Genomic DNA, 21325 nt, shown 5'->3' with positions numbered 1-21325 from the left:
TCTCTTTTCAGGGAAAATCTATGGGGGTTTTTTCACCAGTTTGATAGCATGCCAGCCAAAAAGATCATCATATGTCTTAGAAAAGTAATAACACACATCCCCTCGACAATCTACATAATTGAGGTATCATTCACACAGTACAATTGGCTTGAAGTGAGCAATGAACCAAAGTGAAATAAGCAACAGTAATATAGATGTGTCTTCGCAAACATCACTAATTTATATAATAATATTAATAACAAACAAAAAAAAGGTTAAACATAAGGTGAGAAAAATGATGGGAGGCAGATGATTTACTGAAACAGAACACACACACCCTCCCTCCTGTACAACACACGCGTGTTTGAGAAGAGAGGAGGGGAGGAGGGGGAAAAAGGCTAATTATCATTGGAGGTAAGCTTCAAACAACAGCATGCTGTCAGACGAAAAAAAAAACACACACATGACCTGCGAAAACAAAGAATTTCTCACTGCCCGCCCGTGTGTGTGTGTTAGTGTGAGCTTATCTTTCAGACTGGCTGATGCTTCAAGGTATCTGTATTCATTTTGCATCAGTATTAGTGCTTCGAGAGAGGTGTGTGTCCAAAGCTGGTGAGTGCAAGTGTGTGTATGTGCCCTATTTCAAGCTGCAGACGCTGCATCACCTTGTGTTAGCAGGTGTTAGAGACGTTGTGCTTAGCATGTGTATAAGAAAACATCTCCCAGCATGCATCAAACCCCACAGTGCTTAACTCTACTAGCATAGTGCAATGTTTGCATTATTTGTCCACACTTACTGTATGTACACACTCCATCTTTCTAATTAAAAACATGGCCGGTGTGGCCAAAGATCCAGCATGCACAGCACTCCGTATAACGAGAAGCTAATGAACGCGCACAACCACACACTTGATGTCTTACCGTCTTGCAGAACATGTCAGCGCATGCAGGCCCTCCGGTTCGGTTCCTCGCCGCTCGCCCAGTCCCGGTCGATAACTGTTCCGCACCCCAGACTCTCCCAGCATCTAACCCTCCCCAGCGCCGCTTAAAACCCAACACCTTCCCAATCCTGGCCTGAGATCAAACTCTAACAGAGTAAAAGGATCCAGAACTGGGCCGGCCATATGGCCCACTCTTTGCCGCTCCCGATTTGCTGATGGCATGAGATGCCCTTGTCTGGCTGTTAGTAGATCACGTGGGATAGGGAGGGTTTTACTTGGCACTGCCTCACCATCCTTTAACTGTTACTGTCCACAGATTGGCGCAGATGGCACCAGATCTACTGACTCGGAATCCAAGCGACCAAACCATTTGGTTTTTGTCAAGTTATTATTGGAATCATTCCACAGATACTCCACAGAAGTTCAGATTTATTCATGAGCAGGTGATATCTCAATATGGGACTGTACCTGGTTGCTTATGTTGGTCTTCCTGAGGGACACATCTGGACGTTCCAGCACATGACCAGAGGCTCCGGGAGACTGACGACCATTTACTGCAACGTAGAGGCAGAAAGTGAGTCTTCATTAACCTTGTAGATTTCCCAAACATATGTTTAAAACTTGGTGTGCAGTAGTGAATACATTTCAAGGCTGATAACCAGAATCTCATTGGCCCTGCTGGAGCCAATCACAAGGGGGATCTGTAGGGGGATGGTTCCTGTAATGCCGGGTTCAGATTACATGATTTTAGCCCGATTTTGGCTCGATGGGCGGCAGTGGCTTAGTGGTTCAGGTAGATTGTCTACAAACCGAAAGGTTGGTGGTTCAATCCCCGGTTCAAGTGTCAAGGTGTCCATGAGCAAGACACCTAACCCCAGCTGCTCCCGGCGAGCTGGATGGCACCTTGCATGGCTGACACCGCCGTCGGTGGGTCAATGTGAGGCAAATGTAAAGTGCTTTGGTGGCCATTGGGTCTATGAAAGTGCTATATAAATGCAGTCCATTTACCATTTTTACCGTTTACGATCCGTTCGTAAACGACAACGGGCGCCGGGACGCAAGATTTGATCGCGTCATCTCGTATAGTGTGTCATAGTGGGCGACAATCTACGTCGCGTCTGCGATCCTTCAAGACATCACGACAAAAAGACTAGCATGTTTAATTTTTTTAACGGTCGTCCACGACGCTTCCGTCACATGTATGAGGTTGACCAATAGGAGCACAGAAGCTTTTCCGTACACAACTTTCAAAAATGCCGAAACGAAAGAGAGATGATAGTGCTAACGTTAAAACTAAAAGTAAAAATATATAAGAAAACAGTATTTTACTGTTCTCTTTGGAGGATTGATAGCCCATACGGTCCTCTTCGAGCGATCCAGGAATGTGTCCATTGTCGGGTTTTCTTTTTTTACTTTTTTCTGAACACAGGACAGCTAATACAACACTCACCGCTTCATCCATTGTTTGTTTACATTCATTTCCGAAAGTCACTCGCTACTAGTTTCGCCTTCTCGATGACATCACGCGCGCCGTTAAAGACGGCAGGCGATGACTGGTCAGGAAGCAACGTGTAGTCTGACATGTTTCTTGTCCAAGACACGACAAGATATTAGGAGTCAAAATCGCTTAATCTGACACAGTGACGTACTTAACAGACAAAAAAAAATGTTAAATCTGAACCAGGCATAAGGGAACTCTAAGTGAGGGGTTTGCTAACATATATATGCTAGAATCTAAATAGAGAGGTATAAAAATCTGGGTTTATTTGTGCCATATTTTAATAGTGCACAATCCAGTCATTTGAAAAGTACGAAAGGAAAAGGAAAAATTGGTTCATAACGATGACCAACAGAAAGTTTCTTGATTTCAAAGTAACTTGACTGTTTAATTCATAAGGCCCCGTTTACACCTTGTGTAAGGATGCGTTTTAGTCGATCGGATCACAAGTGGATGGCACTAAATCCAGGTGTAAACGGGGTCTAAAACGTTTTGAGCTTGTCCAGTTTCGACCACTTCCAGAGGATGTTGAAAACGCATTCGACTGGATTGCTTTCCTAGAGCAAATTCTCATGTGGTCGAATGTGTTCTCACAGCCACAAAATACTGCCTACTCTCTGTCTACTGACTTAAGTAAACATTATGGGAAGCGTGCTAGCCAGACTGAAGACCCAAGTTTGGTTTGAAGACGAAAAACGTACCAAGCACAACGTTCTCTCAGAATTCCTGATTTCTAATCATTTCTAAATGCGTCTATCAGAGTAGAAATGAAAGTTGCTGCTCTCTTTGTGTTCTTCCGCCGTCTCCGGACGTAAATCGCAATGTTTAAATAAATAAATTGGATAGAAAGATCTGAAAAGAAAAAAAAACAATAACTTCCTCTCCTTTTGAAGAAATCAGGACAGAAGTGGTTGAAAGTGGACAAAAGAGACAAATTAAAACGTTACGTGTCCCTCACAAGGGGGTGATCCATCAACCGGAAGTTGAAGCCTCGCGGAAGCCGCCTTTGTAGCGGAACTTCACCTGCTGTTAGCATCCCATTGACTGCCATTCATTTTGGCGTCACTTTGACAGCGAATAACTTTACATCTGAGGCGTCCAAAGACTTCATTTGTCCATTATTTAATTCTAAAAAAACACGACAATGTATAAAATCCTCCATTACTTTGTATCTTACATTACGGCCATGTAGAAGCAGGTTTTTTTTGTAAAAATAGGCTAACGATTGCGTCATCACTACGCAACTTTATAGAGACATTACTGTATAGGCAGGAGGAGAAGCTCAGGAGAATAGAATATCGGGGGGACATGAAGGCACAAAGTCAAGGTAGAAGCCCATAAATAGAGTCCATAAAAGCAACGGGACAAAATATTTCAATGTTTTTGAGGAATTAGGTGATTCAGATTTGTTTTGCACTGCTACTAGAAGATTTTCAACTGTCAGACTGTCGTCACGCTCAGTTTGAGCCTGCGCATTCGCTCAAACATCAGACAGGAAGTGCAATAATTGGGCTTTTACTGGCTATGGTTCCTCATCTACTTGTGATCTAATCAACCAAAACGCACTTTCCTGTCAGCGACTTTCTAATAATTCTGAAGACATTGACTAGTTTGCTCAAGTGTGTTTAAGGTTGGAGCTCATGGACCCCTGTTTTAGACAGTAGTCTGCATTTTGGATTGGGGCTCGTTCTATTTTTCCATCAGCCTGTGCGAGCAGTGACGCGTACACACCAGTGATGCGCGGGTCAATGTATAAACAACCCGCAACCGACCGACGTTTTCAACTACCCGCCCGCAACTCGGACCGCAAAAAAAAGTAAAAAAAAAAATTGTACCCGACCCGCTTTTTTAAAGTAGTAAATGCTCATCGGAGCGTTATTGGGCCATATAGACGTGTAACAACACAGCATCGCAAGAAGACGTAGGCCTACACATAACAATTAAGGCAAAGCCAGCACTTTGGTCATCATCTTTCATTATTTCAGCAAATGTCTCCCACACTTTTACTCTTTCTATTTGTGTATTTGCGGAGCTTCCACTCCCCAGTCTTCACCTTTTCTCTTGCCGCCTCCATCTCTCTGCAGACTGTAGTGATCATCGTAGACACGGCCGGTTCGTGAACGAATCGTTCTTTTGAACCGGTTCTTTTTAGTGAACCGGTCGAACCAGTACACTCGAACTGAATCGTTCGAAACAGTTCGCGTCTTGCGTCAGTGCTGATCCACAAGTTACTAAAGTTACTCACTTTCAGACATGCCTGACAGTCGCCTCCGAATCGAAATAAATCAATATCCAGAATTATATTTTACTCCAGTAACTCCAACAGTTCACTGAACCGAGACATGTTGCTGCCACTGTTGAGAGAAGTGATGAGCATGAGCAGCTGATACTATACCGACCGCACAGTGACAGCGGTTCTCGAATCATAGAACCGAGAACTGTTTAGACTGAGCTTGTGTGTTATCTTCGTGCCAGTTATTCAGCCAATAATGTGTAGGGCTGTATATTTCATCAAAAACTGTGTCTAGTACTATATACAAATGTTTAATTGGCATCTTTTTTCAAACGACCCGACCGACCGCGACCCGAATATCATTAAAAACATTTTTGGATGACCCGTAACTGCGGGTAACCGCGGGTGACCGCAGGCACCCGCTCATTTCGGATCAACCCGCGCATCACTGGTACACACTAACTTAATAAACCCTTACTGACACTACACTGAAGCTAACACACCAACGCATTCTCATCCTTTAGCGTCATATAGAGCGCTATATGCAAAAACGGCGCTATACTACGCACATGGCACCCGTTATCGTTAATATAGCACGGGCTGTGAGGGCTAAGTTGGGTGTGCGTGTCATATTCACGCTAAAGGATTTATGACGTCTTGGGTTCGCGTGTTATATTAACGATAAAGGGTGCCATGTGCGTAGTATAGCGCCGTTTTTGCATATAGCGTTCTATATGACGTTAAAGGATGAGAACGGGCTGAACACACAAGATAATACATTATGTCCAAATGGTATTCATATCACTGAGTCTGGCCCCATGGCCCACAGATGGCTAACATTCAGCTCTGGCAAAGGCTGATCAGCCTGTGTGTGTGTTCAGTGACTGTGTCCAGTGGTGGGGAGTGATTATTATGATGGAGGCTGTGAGCTGTCCCTCTCCCTCCCTCAGGGCTGAAGAAACACACACAGTCAGAGCATTAATGAGCCAGCCTTCCCTGATATGCGCACTGACATCCAGCATTTGATAAACAGACACTCCCCTGAAATACTGGGACATTCTTTATCTTACTGCTGTTCCCATGTTATCTTCCAACACGTCTTCTATAATTTAACTATGTCACCTCTCCACCATGTCCATAATGTCCTCTCCCTTGATCTGTCAACATGTCCTCACCCACTCTGTCTTCTCCCAACATTTCTGTCCACCATGTATTATTCAATTGTCTCTGTTCATATTTTACTCTCTCCACACTCTCCCCTTCTATTTCTACCTCTGTCCACCATGACCTTTTCTAATATAATATTCTAATATGTTGGTGGCCCACAAAATGAATATTTGTCCCACCAAAAGCTTTATTTGATCATTAGATTTGATTTCTGAGATGACTGCTATGCTAATGGTGGCACGCTAGTTAATGACTGCAGTAGAGCTGTTATTTCTTTGATTAAACTTCATATTCTCTGTCTCTGTATCAAATGCCCTTCAATTAAAGAAACATTACAGTGATCTTAAGTGGTTTTACTCTTTAAAATTGGCCATAAAACATAATTGCTCCTAGCAACCGGAGCATAAGGGCTAGCTTGTTAACTTAGCATATTAGCATATAGCATCAAAACACAACAATCTATTACATTAATACCATGTTTGTTCCAAACTCACAACACAACGTCAGTCGAGTGTTTGACATTTCTTCCTTCTGTGACCTGATGTAGCTTCTTATCACAATGTAGCAGAAAATATGTTATTTTACAGATACAATAATAAAGGCTGTGCCAGTTAGCATTGCATTAAACATAGTTTACCCAGATAGCAAACTGACATTGAATCAACGTGGAAACATGACATCGAAACAACGTTGATCTGACATTGTTTTGCTCATCGAATTAACGCTGAACCAACGTCAGACGCGTCATTCTTTCAAAACGTACGGAAAATCAACTTGAAATCAACGCGCTGTTTCAACGTTATGAAAGCAAACCAATTTTCGATTTTCATTTAGCTTTGAAGAATGCCGCGTCTGACGTTGATTCAACGTTAATTCGATGAGCAAATCAACGTTGTTTCAATGTCATGAGAGACGTCGTTTCCACGTTGATTCAATGTCAGTTTGCTGTCTGGGTTATTTCTTTGATTAAACTTTTAACTTCATATTCTCTGTCTCTGTATCAAATGCCCTTCAATTAAAGAAACATTACAGTGATCTTAAGTGGTTTAAATTGGCCATAAAACATTGCTCCTAGCAACCGGAGCATAAGGGCTAGCTAGCATGTTAACTTAGCATATTAGCATATAGCATCAAAACACAACAATCTATTACATTAATACCGTTTGTTCCAAACTCACAACACAACGTCAGTCGAGTGTTTGACATTACTTCCTTCTGTGACCTGATGTAGCTTCTTATCACAATGTAGAAGAAAATATGTTATTTTACAGATACAATAATAAAGGCTGTGCCAGTTAGCATTGCATTAAACATAGTTTACTGTTATGAAATTGTGTGCTCTGTGATCACCGTGTTCCTTGTCCTAGGACCAGGAAAACCCCTGTTCTGTCCACCATGTTCTCTCCGTACATGCACTTTAAAATTAAAATGTTAATTTCCAAAGCAGGTAATGATAAAGTTATTAACCCATTTAGATAATCTTAAATTGGTAAGACCTGATTGATTTAGCAATAAATTGACTGTATTTTAGCAATAACATAATTGTGTTTGTCAAAATTTCATTAGGTTGTCTTGGATGAAACTGTAAAACTGGATGCAAATTCTATATCTATATAATAAAAGCTATTTTATTAGATTGAAAATCAATATTGTTTCCATGCTCTTGTGAAAATTACCTGAGTTTCGGTGAGACCCAGTAGCTTTTGCGATGGCGGTGGATGTGCTTGGCCGTTCCCACGTTGTCTCTAACACAAACACAGGCATGTTAATGCTATTTACAGATGCTTCACTCATATTGGTATTGCTTACTAGTTTTTAATTGCTCTACATTAGGTTTAGGATGGTTCACATAAATTGTCTTACTGATCATTTCTGATTAAATAAAACTAAAGCTCTTCTTCAATCAAGACTATCCCTCATAGTCGGCCCAAGTGGGGGGCAGATACTGAGTAACATTGCAAAAGCAATTTTTCTTTTACACAGCCGTGGCTGAAAATTGTTACCATGTTTTTCTTACATAGTCGCCCCATGTTTCCTGTGAGTCAAGATGGATTTTTTTATGCTAACTCTTGCAAAACAGCGTCCCTCATTCCAAGCACTCAGTCAAAAATGATTATCCCACACTAATTTTCTAATGAGCCTCAGATAGGCCATCCAGGGCTGTACATCCAGTGGTTCTCTGTCTGTTGTGATAGGGTCATGATCCACAGGAAAAAGCAATGCTACCTGCATTTTTTTTTAAAATTACGTTATATAATCGCAATAAGGATAACACGATTTAAAAAAGGCCGTGTGTCCACCAAAGCGTTTTTCCACGCGCCTGGCGTATGTTTTCAATTGTTTTCAATGGGAGCGCCGCGTTTTTTAAACGCCATGAGCGTAACGAGGCGCTGAACGTGTTTTTCACGCTGAAGTGCTCTGCGTTTTTTACTGGTCGCCGAGAGTTAAAATAATGTTCAACTTTGGATAAAACGCAGCGCTCATCACTGTCAGTTCTTACCCAGCCGTCCAATCACTAAACCACACCGACCAACAGTCACAACATTCAAACTGCTGCAGATATTCTGTATCATAGCAACGTATCAACGGAAAAAAAACGCTGCGCTGCCAAAACGCTCTCAAGCGCCCAAAGCACGGTGTCTTCTGCAGAGCGTGTAGCGTTTTCAGCTGGCAAAAAAACGCTTTGGTGGACACAGGCCTAAAAGTGAAAATAAACTGCTGACCATAGGTTTTGTTGTTGACCTTATTGGTTGTGTCTCCAATAATGCTATGGTATTATTCTGTACTTATAATGGGGTCCTTCTGTACTGGCATTCATAAATCTGCTAAATAAAGGGGGTGAGGCCTAGGCCTAACTGCCGGTTATGTTGACCAATCACAACACACTGATCCATCCAGCCAACCAATCACAATGCACTTTTCAGACTAGGGGAAAAAGGTGCTGCAACTATGTAAATATCTATTAAAAAATGTTGTTAAAATCTATTAAACTATTAAAATCTATTGTTTTTTTATTATTTCAAGCAAAATAAAAGCCCCAAAAACAAGACTCTAAAAAATGGCATAATGTCCCCTTTGAATTATTTCTAAAATAAATATGGCTCCTGAATCAAAACCAGCTTAGAAGAACCTGATATATTAACAGTTCTGAAATTTGATAACACAAATTGATCCCCAAAAGATACAGTGCATTTAGTTGATTAAATAAGAACCAGTCCTTAAAATGGATAGTTCACTTTAAAATTAATGTTTGATATGTTTTAGCTTACCTCAATGGCATCCAAGGTGTAGGTGTCTTTGTTTCCACAGTATTTTCAATTTTGATATTTTTAGGTCAAACCGTTGTTGTCTGTCAGTCATATAATGCAGGTCTATGGTCACCACCTCAAAGAACATGCACAGAGAAGTGCAAATTAAACATGATTTAATGACTCGTAAATGTAAGTACACAATGATGGCCTAAGACACGAAACGAGCGGCTTGTGTGAGAAAACGAACAGTATTTATATCGTTTTTACCTCGTGTAATCACAGCCACGTTCAAGTACTCTGAAGTCAAGGGCGCTCCTGCCTGCGCAAGCGCTGGAAAGCGCCGGAAGTGATCTCTCGCGCGTGTACATCGCTCATTGTTTACAGAGATTTTGGAGGTGTTACTTTAAACTGTGAAGATCTAAACATATTTAGATATACAGGAAATTGCAATGGAAGGCGATTTTGATATATATCAACAGACAAGACAACGTTGATTTTTTTTTTCCTCAACCGCGCGAGAGATCGCTTCCGGCGCTTTCCAGTGCTTGCGCAGACCGAAGCGCCCACGCACTCAGATCACTTGGACGTGGCTGTGGTTTACAAGAGGTAAAAACGATATAAATACTGTTCGTTTTCTCACACAAACCGCTCGTTTCGTGTCTTAGGCCATCAATGTGTACTTACATTTACGAGTCATTAAATCATGTTTAATTTGGACTTCTCTGTGCATGCTCTTTGAGGTGGTGACCATAGACCTCGATTATACAGTATGACTGACAGACAAGAACGGTTTGACCTAAAAATATCAAAATTGAAAATACTGTGGAAACAAAGACACCTACATCTTGGATGCCCTTGAGGTAAGCTAAAACATATCAAAAATTAATTTCAAAGTGAACTATCCCTTTAATAGACTACAGCATTATTTTAAAAACAAAGCATAATCATAGAGAGAAAGTGTTTACGGTGAAAGAACAGCAGCACATGGTTGCGGCGCTGTACAAACAGATCGCCTCTGGACAGTTCTGCCAGTGTTTACAGGGCAGTCATAGTTTAGTGCCAGACTGTTAGAGAATCATGCTGGGTGCCAGCTCAGAATGAACAGAAATACACAGCACATGTTTACAAAAGACCATTGAACAGCATGCTGTTTTAAAGCAAAGTTTAACCTTTACAGCAACCAGTTACCTGAAGAGCAAAAACAACATCAGGATATAATATTAAATCCTAAACTAAAGGGCTAGTCGCACCTAGGGATGCAACGATTACAGATTTTGTAAGTACGATTATTGTCTGAGAAATAATCACGGTTTTACTATTATCACGATTATTATGCATCAATTAATTTCACAACACTACTAATGTATATCACATGAACACTCAACACTAGATTTTAATGTGTTATTTATTGCTGCCACAACATTATAAATTATAAAATGACAAACAATAACAAAAACAAAACAAAATAAAACCACTTTAAAAGTAAAACACAGTCTTCTTTTCAATGAATGATATACAGTATGCTTTCTTTAACTACTTCTTTATTCTTTCAAGCAGACATATTTATTTGTATGAATAGGCTATAATTAATCCTTATTAAAGCTATTAACAAACAGTGAATGCTTTTTCTCTTTTCTTTTGTTGCTTGATCAATATTAAGGATACAGACCTTTTTTTACAGTCTATGATACAGACCGCATTAGGTTTAGCTACATTGTCGCTTTAAGAAGTCGAATCATGTCCAATGGTATGCGGATCCAATTGCACTGATGCACACGGTACGCTCACAACTGTTTAAAGGGTTAGTTCACCCAAAAATGAAAATTAAGTCATTAATTTCTCACCCCCATGCTGTACCAACCCCGTAAGACCTTCGTTCGTCTTCGGAACACAAATGAAGATATTTTTGATTAAATTTGAGAGCTGTATAACTACCACATTGGCTCCTAAAGGGACTGCCTCTTGACGGCCCAAAAAGTCAATGAAGAAAATGTTTAAATATCCCAAGTGACTACCGTGGCTCAACGTTTATCAAGCGACGCGAGAATTCCTTAGATTTCCACGACGCATGCGCGAGAATTGCGATCTGAAGTAGTGTAAGCTGGTGTAAGCAGATCGCAATTCTCGCGCATGCGTCGTGGAAATCTATAAGGAAGTCTCGTTCTGGCCTACAAGGAAGAAAAGAAATAGTCGAATAAACTCGTTATTTTTGTTTGTTTTTTCGCACAAAAAGTATTCGCGTCGCTTGATAAACATATAGTTGAGCCACGCTAGTCACTTGGGATATTTAAACATTTTCTTCATTGACTTTTTGGGCCGTCAAGAGGCAGTCCCTTTGGAGCCAATGTGGTAGTTATACAGCTCTCAAATTTAATCAAAAATATCTTTATTTGTGTTCCGAAGACGAACGAAGGTCTTACGGGGTTGGTACAGCATGGGGGTGAGTAATTAATGACTTAATTTTCATTTTTGGGTGAACTAACCCTTTAAGACATAACCGACATAGTTTACATGAATACTGTCCAAACCGGACATTTAGACATAATGTTGTGTGTATTTGTCTATTCATACACGAAAGAGAGCTCAGTTCAGGCGGGTCGGGTTTGTGCCCACAGAAAACCGTACCGAATACAGCTCTTTTTTTGCATCGTCACTCTTATTCAGATCTATAGACTATGTCTGTATGGGATCAAAATCCCGCCAGACGTTTACTTTTTTTAACATGTTTTGGCACCGCAGGGTAGACCAACAGTAATGTGCGCATCACACACGCAGGACATCCGTTCTGACTGGATCGCTCCAAAGATCATCACCATCTAACATTTGCGTCTAGTTTATATTAGTTTCTCGTCTCTTTTTTGTCTGTGAAAAAATGTTGTTAACGAAAATAATAAACGGAAACTTTTTTACGGCAAGTTTTGCAGACAGGCGATCCGTCATCTTCTATACATCCTTGTTATTCTTTGTGTACGCAGAATGCTCACACTGCTGACTTGAGGCGTTTTTTTTTTTCCCGGTGGAAATGGAGCGTCGTTGCTTAGTCCCTCTGCCATAGTGACTGATGAGCACTTTAAGCTGGTGCACCACTGGTGTAACTTTGTTTTCATTTTGTGTTAGTTGCCCGTGCAGAATACACGGTAGCAAAGTCTTTACGATTAATTAACCGTGACGTTTTAAATCGCGATTAATTGTGAAATCCGGTGTTGTGCCGAATTTCGACCCCCGCCAAATTATTACCCCCCTAGTATTGGTAGGTTTAGGATTAGTTGTGGGGGAGGGGTTAAGATGAGGGGCGGGGTTGGGATTAGGCAATCAGGTACTGACTTCAACGAGGGGGGTAATAATTTGGCAGGGGGTCGAAATTAGGCACAACACCTGTAATCGCTGCATATAGTCGCACCAAGGTGTCAATGTTCGGCTGGATATCTTTGTAACCACATTACAGTGGTTAAAATATTCGCTGAACATGCCTTCATACAGTTTGTGCGTCTTTCTATCTATCTGGTCTTCATCCTGCATAATCTTAAATGTCCTTTGGATTCTGAACTTCTAAATTGCTGCTAGTTAGCATGACTAAACCACCATGAATTCAAAATTCACTTCAATTACGCTTCTGTGGAAAACAAGAGGTCACTGGAGGTATACGTCCCAGGCAGCGTGCTGGGGCTTGTCAGAAAAGAGGAAGAAGAAGAAAGATGAAAACAGATTAATCCAGATCAACTAGATTTGTCCCTCTTCAGATGAATAGGCTATAAAGATGATGGAGAATGCTAATGAAGTTAATAATAATAATAAAAGGACGTTTTCCAGCCTGTGGCGCTGTACGATGATTACACAACAACATTCTGAGATACCTTATCAACGTTTCGCATTTTTATCAGGCAGCGCACACATGTGAAAAGGAGCCTGAGGGTATGTGAATGAATCACTGTGGTTGAGATAAATGTGGAAAGGGCAATGAAATTAGCTCTGAGCTTTTTTTTTTACTTTTATATACAGTATGACCATTCATGTCACGTGCACAGGTGTCAGAAATGCTGGTCTTTATTTATATATATATATATATATATATATATATATAAACACTGCATTAGTTTTTCAGACTAACTGAAATTCAGATATTTAGGATGCCATCACAGTACCATGCCACAAACCCTGACTGGGATTCTCAAAGCACAGAACATTAGTAGGGTTTTTATCTCTATGGCATCTCTATAATTTTTCCCTAAAGCATCAGTTTATCTGCAACATAAAAGATATGCTGGCAAAAGTTGCAGTGTTATCAGGAACTTCTTACTGTAAGGAACGCTGCTTCATTTTCTAAGCACTATAGACAATCCAAAAACAATAATCCAATTCAGAAAAATAAATAAATAAAAGTATTCAACTATTTCATAATAGAAAAGCCGCAAATGCCTTCCTCCAAACAGACAAATTGTTTCAAGAAAAATGATCTCACTAGAGCCGTTTCTTGTGAGAACGCATTTCTTGAGATATTATGTGTACTGTCTTTTTGAAATGTTATGTTATGAGCCATTGGAATATAGGCTTTTTAACCCTCTGGGGTTGTTCGGCCCAAATGGACCCGAAGAATTTCAATAAATTTTTTTTAAATCACAGCTTCCTCGGAATGGTCCGAAATTTGGTGACTTTGTTGGTATTTGGTATTTGAACACCCAAAAAAATTGGGGACAGGATGTGAATAGTCTAAGTGGTTGTAAAAAAAAAATAGTCACACTTGGGATGTTCATGGAAAATGAATGGGAAATTGGCAAAAACGTGAAAATACTGAGTTTTTTTGTGCGTACAATCTACAAATCAGCCACGATCTTGAAAAAAAGCACACCACAGTGAAAGGGTGAATCTATAAAACATCAAGAGTGCAAAACAGACACAACCAGACACACACACAAACACACTTTTATACACAAACACACCAAAAACTTCAGATTATACATGTTTTGCATTTTTAAAATGCTCAGTTTGTCCACCAGATGGCATCCATTTCATTTCAAAAATTACTTTTATGAGGCCTAGGCTTGACTCTAAAATGAAATACAGCTTTAAAAAAAATAAAAAATATATTTTTTTTTAAATTATTTTTTCTATTATGTTCAATGGGGGGAAATTTTGTCATAATTATTGCATTAATACTAATTATAATTTTTTTTTTTTTTTGAAATTTTCTCAAAACACCAAAAAAGAAAAGAAAAAATATTAAAAAAAAACGAGTAAATATGAATCCCGCCCTTTGGGTCCATTTGGACCCAAACACCCCGAGTGTGACTTTGAAACGAACAACTCCAGAGGGTTAATGTGTGTGTGTGTGTGTGTGTGTGTGTGTGTGTGTGTGTGTGTGTGTGTGTGTGTGTGTGTGTGTGTTGTTTTCCCATTGTTTTTTTAATTGTAATTTTTCTCTACAAAAGAGCACCTTGAATAAGAACGTCTTTGTTTTTGTTTGTCTAACCAGTCTCTTATCTCTTAACAATAGAGATTCAGCAAGCCTATTCCAATAAGTGCAGCTTATTATGTTTACATTTTGCACAGTAGATGTATATGAATCTGACTGCTAGATTGAACACTCACTGTCAGTAAAACTAAAAACATTTTGAGTAAATAAATAAATAAAAGCTTCCATACTGCTCAAACTCTAGACAGTCAAAACAAGCTTACTGAGTCCTGACATAAACAAAGACACAGAGGACATCAGTATAATACCTTTAGTGCTTGGGTTGACATAGTATTTCCGTCCCTCAGGTGATCTGTAGCTTTTCCAACCCACAGGAAGAGACGCATCCTCGATTTCCTCTGTTGGCACACAGCAAACTACTGGCTTCTGCTACAGAAACAGGCAGCAACAAGACGCATATAAATATAAACAGATATAAATAAATACAAGCTTGACATAAGCGCATATGACCTTTCTGAGCGCGTTCACCCGAAGTGCGTGCACAACAAAAACCACACAGCGCCACATCAATTGTGAAAAAGTAAAAAGTTATCTTTTGCGTCTTACAGTATATTGCGCTTAAGCTGTCAAATACACCCAACATAAACTCACTGATTCATACGTTAAAGGGTTAGTTCACCCAAAAATTAAGTCATTACTCACCCCCATGCTGTACCAAGTACCCCGTAAGACCTTCGTTCGTCTTCGGAACATAAAATGACGATATTTTTGATTAAATTTGAGAGGTGGATCACTACCACATAGGCACCCTAAGGAATTGAAACTTGACGGCCTAGAAAGTCATCGAAGAAAATGTTTAAATATCCCATGTGACGACAGTGGCTCAACTATACGTTTATCAAGCGTCGAGAATACTTTTTGTGCGAAAAAAACAACAACAACAAAAATAACGACTTTATTCGACTATTCCTTTTCTTCCTTCTGGGTCTGAGACATTTTAAAATATTATATTAATAATAGGGCTCTACTGAAGAAGCAGCCATATGTTTAAGTCTCCAACTGTGTTACTTGCATACTGTATAAATATGACCATATGGAAATGTTCAGGAAAGCTATTTGAAAAAATGAATTTAGCAACTTCATTTTTAGTGCAGCAATTAAACGGTGTTTCAAAAAAGAACCATCTCAGAGCAATACATAGAATGAAGCAAAAAGATATTAAGAGCTAATAACTGAATAGCATAGGTGATTGTGCATTTTACAGCAGTCAGTGAGGGACCATTGAGGTCTGACCCCTCGTTTGATGGAAAACATAAAAGAGATTCCACACCCACTTTTCTCTCAGTCTGAACCTCTCTACCTACATCTGTCCCTTTATCTATCTGCCTCATCTACCAAGTCGAGGTTTTTCTCCATGAAGCAGTTTTTGTTCTATGCCTCAAGCAGTCATTTTAGTGAAGCCCAGCAAAAGCATTCAACTGGCCACTATAGTTGACAGAATTTAATTACAAACATATGTGCTTTTTTTCAGTTGCTTATAAACCTATTTATGGCAAAGATGTCATCAAACTTTTCAGTACAAACAGGGCTACCATAATATGTGACCAACATGTATGTAAAGTGCTCAGCGTAAATGAGTACACCCCCCTTTGAAACGTAACATTTTATACAGCATCTCAATGAACACAAAAAACATTTCCAAAATGTTGACAAGACTAAGTTTTATATAACTTAAACATAACATGAAAGTTGGGTTAATGATAGGAACTATTTTTTTAAAAGTTTTAATCAAATTAGGGAGATGCAAAAATGAGTACATCCCACTGAAAGTGTCAGGAGCAGAGCTACATTGTATACTACAAATGTCTAATTTAACAAGAATTCAACCACATGTGGTTTCCAGCAGACAGTTGACTATAATGGGGTGTTACTTCGCATTTCATGCTGTCAGCAATGGCACCACATGGAAGAGAATTAATATATTTACACCAGAAAGGTGAGGGCTACAAGAAGATCAGCAAAGCTTTCCTTATCAGTCAGAATACTGTAGCAAAAGTGGTAAAAAAAAATGGAAGTGCAACAATCTAACAGAGACGTCCAGATCGTCAATGGAAGTTAGCACCTCGACAGGAGCGTCTTCTGATGAGAAGGGTTAAAGAAATCCGGCATGCAAGTTCACTGCAGTCATCTAAAGAAGTAGAGAGCCAAACTGGATTGACTCAATGGTATACACTGCAGATGAATGACATGTATGGGTGCCGTCCATGAAAGAGGCCTCTCCTAAATGTCAGGCACAAAAAAAGTTTGCCATGGCCCAAAGATGAAGACAACTGGGACTTTATACTCTGGAGTGAGGAGACCTGTATAACTGTAAAACTGTGATGTTGTGAAAGTGAGGAATACAAAGAAAAATGCATGCCTACTAGGGCTGGGTAATAAATATCGATTTCTCGATATTAATCGATTCTCATTTTTACGAACCGATATCGATTCTTAAATCTCAAGAATCGATTAGTCATCCTGTTTCATTTGAATGAATGGGACATTGTATCGCGGCTGCGCACATCCAAAAACTCACAATAATCTTTGTCCTTTGTTACTATTGATATGAAACAAAGTCTCAATTTTCAAATTACGTTCATTTTCTTTAGAAATTCGAAAACATAAATAACGTTTTGGCGCTGTGGCGTGAGATCGCTCTGGCGGAGCTTAAAAGAAGCAGCAGCGCTGATCTCTCTTCCGGGTTAATAATACCAGTCACAGCGCGAAATAAACATGAATGAGCGTCTGAAAGTGAGTTAAAATATAGAGTACAACTTATCGAAATCCATATCATGTCACATTGATTCGCTCAATCATGGAAAGACGTCAGTTAAACAGCTTGTAATTAATGTCATGTATCGTCATATATTTACCTCAGAAAACCCACATAAACTCGTTAGTCAGCTAGAAAAAATAACTCTAGAGAGGAGCATTTTGCTAAATATATACATCATATTACATATGCATTATAATCTTAATGTTCTTCGATATTTAATGCATATTTGAATAAATCTAGCAAGTTTTTATGACAGCCACCATTTAAATGTTTATATTTCATATAATCTTCTTATTATAAAAATAAATAAAAGTGTAAATTAAGTGTTTGTATGGCTACAAAACAGTTCATTATTACCTTCATTAGGCTAATGAAGCCTATAGGCTACAACTAGACTCCCTTTACAGCATTTAAGAGATTTGATTCCCTTGAGAAAAATGGCCATTTATTGTAACTGATATCCAAAATAATTGATATTGAATCGAATCGTAATCGAAATCGAATCGAATTGCAAGCTTGTGAATCGAAATCGAACCGAATTGTGAAATTTGTCTCAATACCCAGCCCTAATGCCTACAGTGAAACATGGTGGTGGCAGTGCAGTGTCCTTATGTGGGGCTGCATGAGTGCTCCCTGTGTTGGGGAGCTGCATTTCATTGATGGCATCATGATGCTACAATCACTCTGTGCCCTTGGTCGTTGTGCACTTTTCCAAAATAACAATGATCATAAACACACATCTAAGGCCACTGTTGGATTTCTGAAGAAAAACAGAGGGAAACGAAAAAAGAGGTCTTACGGGCTTCGGACGACATGAGAGTGAGTCATCCTTAATGACATTATTTTCATTTTTGGGTGACTAACCTTTTAAAGGAGTAGTTCACTTTTAAAAAAAAACATTTGCTGATGATTTACTCACCCCCATGTCATCCAAGATGTCCATGTCTTTCTTTCTTCAGTTGAAAAGAAATTAAGGTTTTTAATGAAAACATTCCAGGATTTTCTCCATATAATGGACTTCAATGGAAACCGAACGGTTCAAGGTCCAAATGAGAGTTTCAGTGCAGCTTTAAACGACACCAGACGATGAATCAGCAAAAGTTTTTTTTTAAAGCGAACTACTCCTTTAAGTCCCTTTAAGTGTTGTAATCAACATTATGCTACATATTCCATTGATTGAGCCTGAACCAGAATATTCCTTTAGAGAGGCAACTCTTCAGAAACATAACAAAGCTCTTACCATAATATTTCAGTCGAGCCTTTCCCAGCGATGTGAAAAGATGTTCACTTCAAGTAAATTCGGCCCTGTGCACGTCCAAGTGTTTCAAGAGCGGCAGCCAAACTTCTCACTCCTTCATGCATCAAATAGCCTATAGTCAGAGCTAAAGACACAGAAAGAATGAACTAGCCTGAATATCACTTAGCACTTTTTTTTTCTCTTTTCAAGTTTCACAAAAAAAGGGGTCAGACAAAAAATGTCTTGCTCTGGTTTCTGGGCTGGAGTGATTTCTGAAAGCCTTTGTTTTGGGACTTCCAGATGTAGGAGAACTAAGAGAGTCTAGTGCCGTAATCTGGCTGTTCTCTGATGGCTGAGCAGCAGGACAATGTCTGACACTGTATGGCACTCTCTTAAGCAACAAGGCCTGTTTTGTGCTGTCAAACTCTCCTTTTCTACTAAATCAAATTGAGCCTTGTGTGCGGCGCCTGCTGCCCATGTAGTCCCTCACTTCCTCCGTGAATGACACTCTCAAACAGAGCTAAGTGCTCTACTGTTCTTGCCCCTGACAAAACGAATCACTAAAAGGGAAGGAATGGCGGAAGACCAGAAGATAAAATGCTGTCTTGAGACTGCAGGCTAAATGGGGCATTTTGAAGGAAAGTTTTCCTGCACAAACTCAAGTCCACTAACTGGCAGGGAATCTGACACATCCTTGGATGTAACTGAAGTCTAGGTCTTTGTAATTGGGCGACCACAGACCACCAAATCAAACTTTCTCAAGGTTTCTTCTTGAAATAACATGTAGGAGCAGGCTAAACATCTAATTTAAAACAAACATGCTTTGCAATGCAGACCAAGTCAATCTTATAAGTCACCAGTTCTAATAGTTTTAAATCTAGAGGTTTTCCACCTTCAATGAATGTGTGTGTCAAAATGACTAGATGAATATTAATTTCATTTGCGTTGTTTGTGACATCAGAGATGGACAGTAAAAATTAAAACATAAAATACATATTTTCTTTTAATTTTAGGTTTATGATGTGGTTCTAGGAAACACATTATGGGGACATCAAAACATGACTCAAACATACATGGCAATATCTGAAATTCTTGTCCTTGGCACTTACGTGTTTTGAACTAATATCAACCCCAATCGTTTAGTTTGATATTTAAATGCATTGATGCTGTTGAATCTTTTTCTTTTAATATATGCATCCTCATTAACAGTCCAACAACTCCAGGGAAGCTTGCAATCCTCATAAAATCGGCTTGCTTTTGCTGCATGGTTTAAAGATCAATTGGCAAGTCAAAGAACTGCCAAACAGCAGTGGCCAAAAGTGAAGTCCAGCCTATATAGGAAAATTGACATATTCACCCTTTATCCAGACATCAATAAAATATTTAAAGATTTTGTAAGCATATAGCATAGATTGTGAGCCCAAATCCCATGCTTTTTTATTTCCAGATGCTGTTGTTAGGATATCGACCAGCGGGGGCTTGCTGGACCAAACTAATCACCCAAACCTTGACCCCTTGGTGTGCTCACAAACAAACAGGACTGCATTCATTCGTTTTCTGAATGGAGATGAACAAAACACTCTTTGGTGTATGACACATCAGAAACTCCTCTTTAGTTAAACCTATCTGTGGGCAGAAAACACCTACTGGTTGTGGGGGCACTGTGCACTGTACACCACATCATTAAGGGCTAAAAGCAGTGTCGACAAACACTGTACTGATCAGACTCACATGCAGAATTAAAGCAGTGCCTTTATAATACATGGTTCTAACAGCAGATGTGTTTTATGAAGATGTGGTGCTTACAGTTTATGATTTTAGTAGAAGCTAGAGAAGCAAACAAATATTGGTAACACTTTACAATACGGGTGCACTAATATGCATTAATTCATGCTTAACTAATGCACAGATAATCAGGAGTTAATGTATACCTAATGAAGAACTAAACCGTTGCATCAGCAACTAATAAAGATTCTATATGATTAAAAGATGAAGTAATACATGAATTGCTATTAATTCAATGTGTCATTGTGTATTAATTCCTTAATAACATATTTTATTAACTAAAAGTGTAAATTAATGTGTTAATTACCACAATTAGTCAAAGCTATGCACTTCAAACTTCCAGTTGTCTGCTTTAATTAATCATTAGCTATTGATTTGCAAAGGTATCATTATGTTATGACTTTACTTGTTGGGGCACATCATTATTAAGTCATTTAGTAATTTGCACATGAATTTGCACTAACAATGAAGTAAATAATCATATATTAATGTATATTAGTGTACCTGTCATATTATATGGAAGTTGAAATACAAGGCTTTGGCTCATTTTGGTAATTAACATATTAATTAACACTATTAGTTAAAAAATTTGTTATTATGGAATTAATCCACAATTGCATATTTAATTAAAATCCAATTCATTTATGAACTAATACATTAACCTTACAGACTCCTAATTAGTTCCTAATGTGGTAATCATCAACGAATAGCTTAGATAATCATTAGTTACACATTAATTCAGTATTATCTGTGCATTAGTTAAGCATTAGTGCACCCGTATTGTAAAGTGTTACCGAAATATTTAACACAAACAGGTCACAATGGAAACCTGAGGCCATATATGAAGAGTTCAGATGCAAAAGCCTCTAAATGCCATTTGAAATTTTCTTCTTTAATGATAATTTTTATCAAACTTGTATATTTAAGTTCAGTAATTTCACTTAAATGGCAATGATAATTACCTATTAATTGTTATTTAAGTGAAATTACTGAACTTAAATATACA

At 39.0% G+C, this 21325-nt stretch overlaps 1 protein-coding gene across 3 annotated transcripts in view; it reads right to left on the bottom strand.

Annotated features, from left to right (window-relative positions):
• The window catches only part of gas7a (growth arrest specific 7a), a 38349-nt gene extending 31920 nt beyond the window's left edge, over positions 1-6429 (bottom strand). The window contains exons 1-2 of one of the 3 annotated variants that reach the window (XM_089128214.1): positions 6313-6429; positions 1389-1474 (exon numbers count right to left, since the gene is read on the bottom strand). In XM_089128214.1, the coding sequence (XP_088984340.1) occupies positions 1389-1474; positions 6313-6340 (114 nt within the window). In that variant the 5' untranslated portion in view covers positions 6341-6429. Of the gene's footprint in view, positions 1-900; positions 1130-1388; positions 1475-6312 lie in introns of those variants that run through there. The other 2 variants (XM_039675272.2, XM_089128215.1) reach the window with 2 other exon arrangements.
• Between the last annotated feature and the right edge of the window lie 14896 nt (positions 6430-21325).

This window comes from Pimephales promelas, chromosome 3 (genome assembly GCF_988280905.1).
Source record: "Pimephales promelas chromosome 3, fPimPro1.hap1.1, whole genome shotgun sequence".
NCBI classification, from domain to species: Eukaryota; Metazoa; Chordata; class Actinopteri; order Cypriniformes; family Leuciscidae; genus Pimephales; species Pimephales promelas.
Note: the sequence above shows the minus strand (reverse complement) of the source record. Positions and strands in the feature narration are given on the sequence as shown.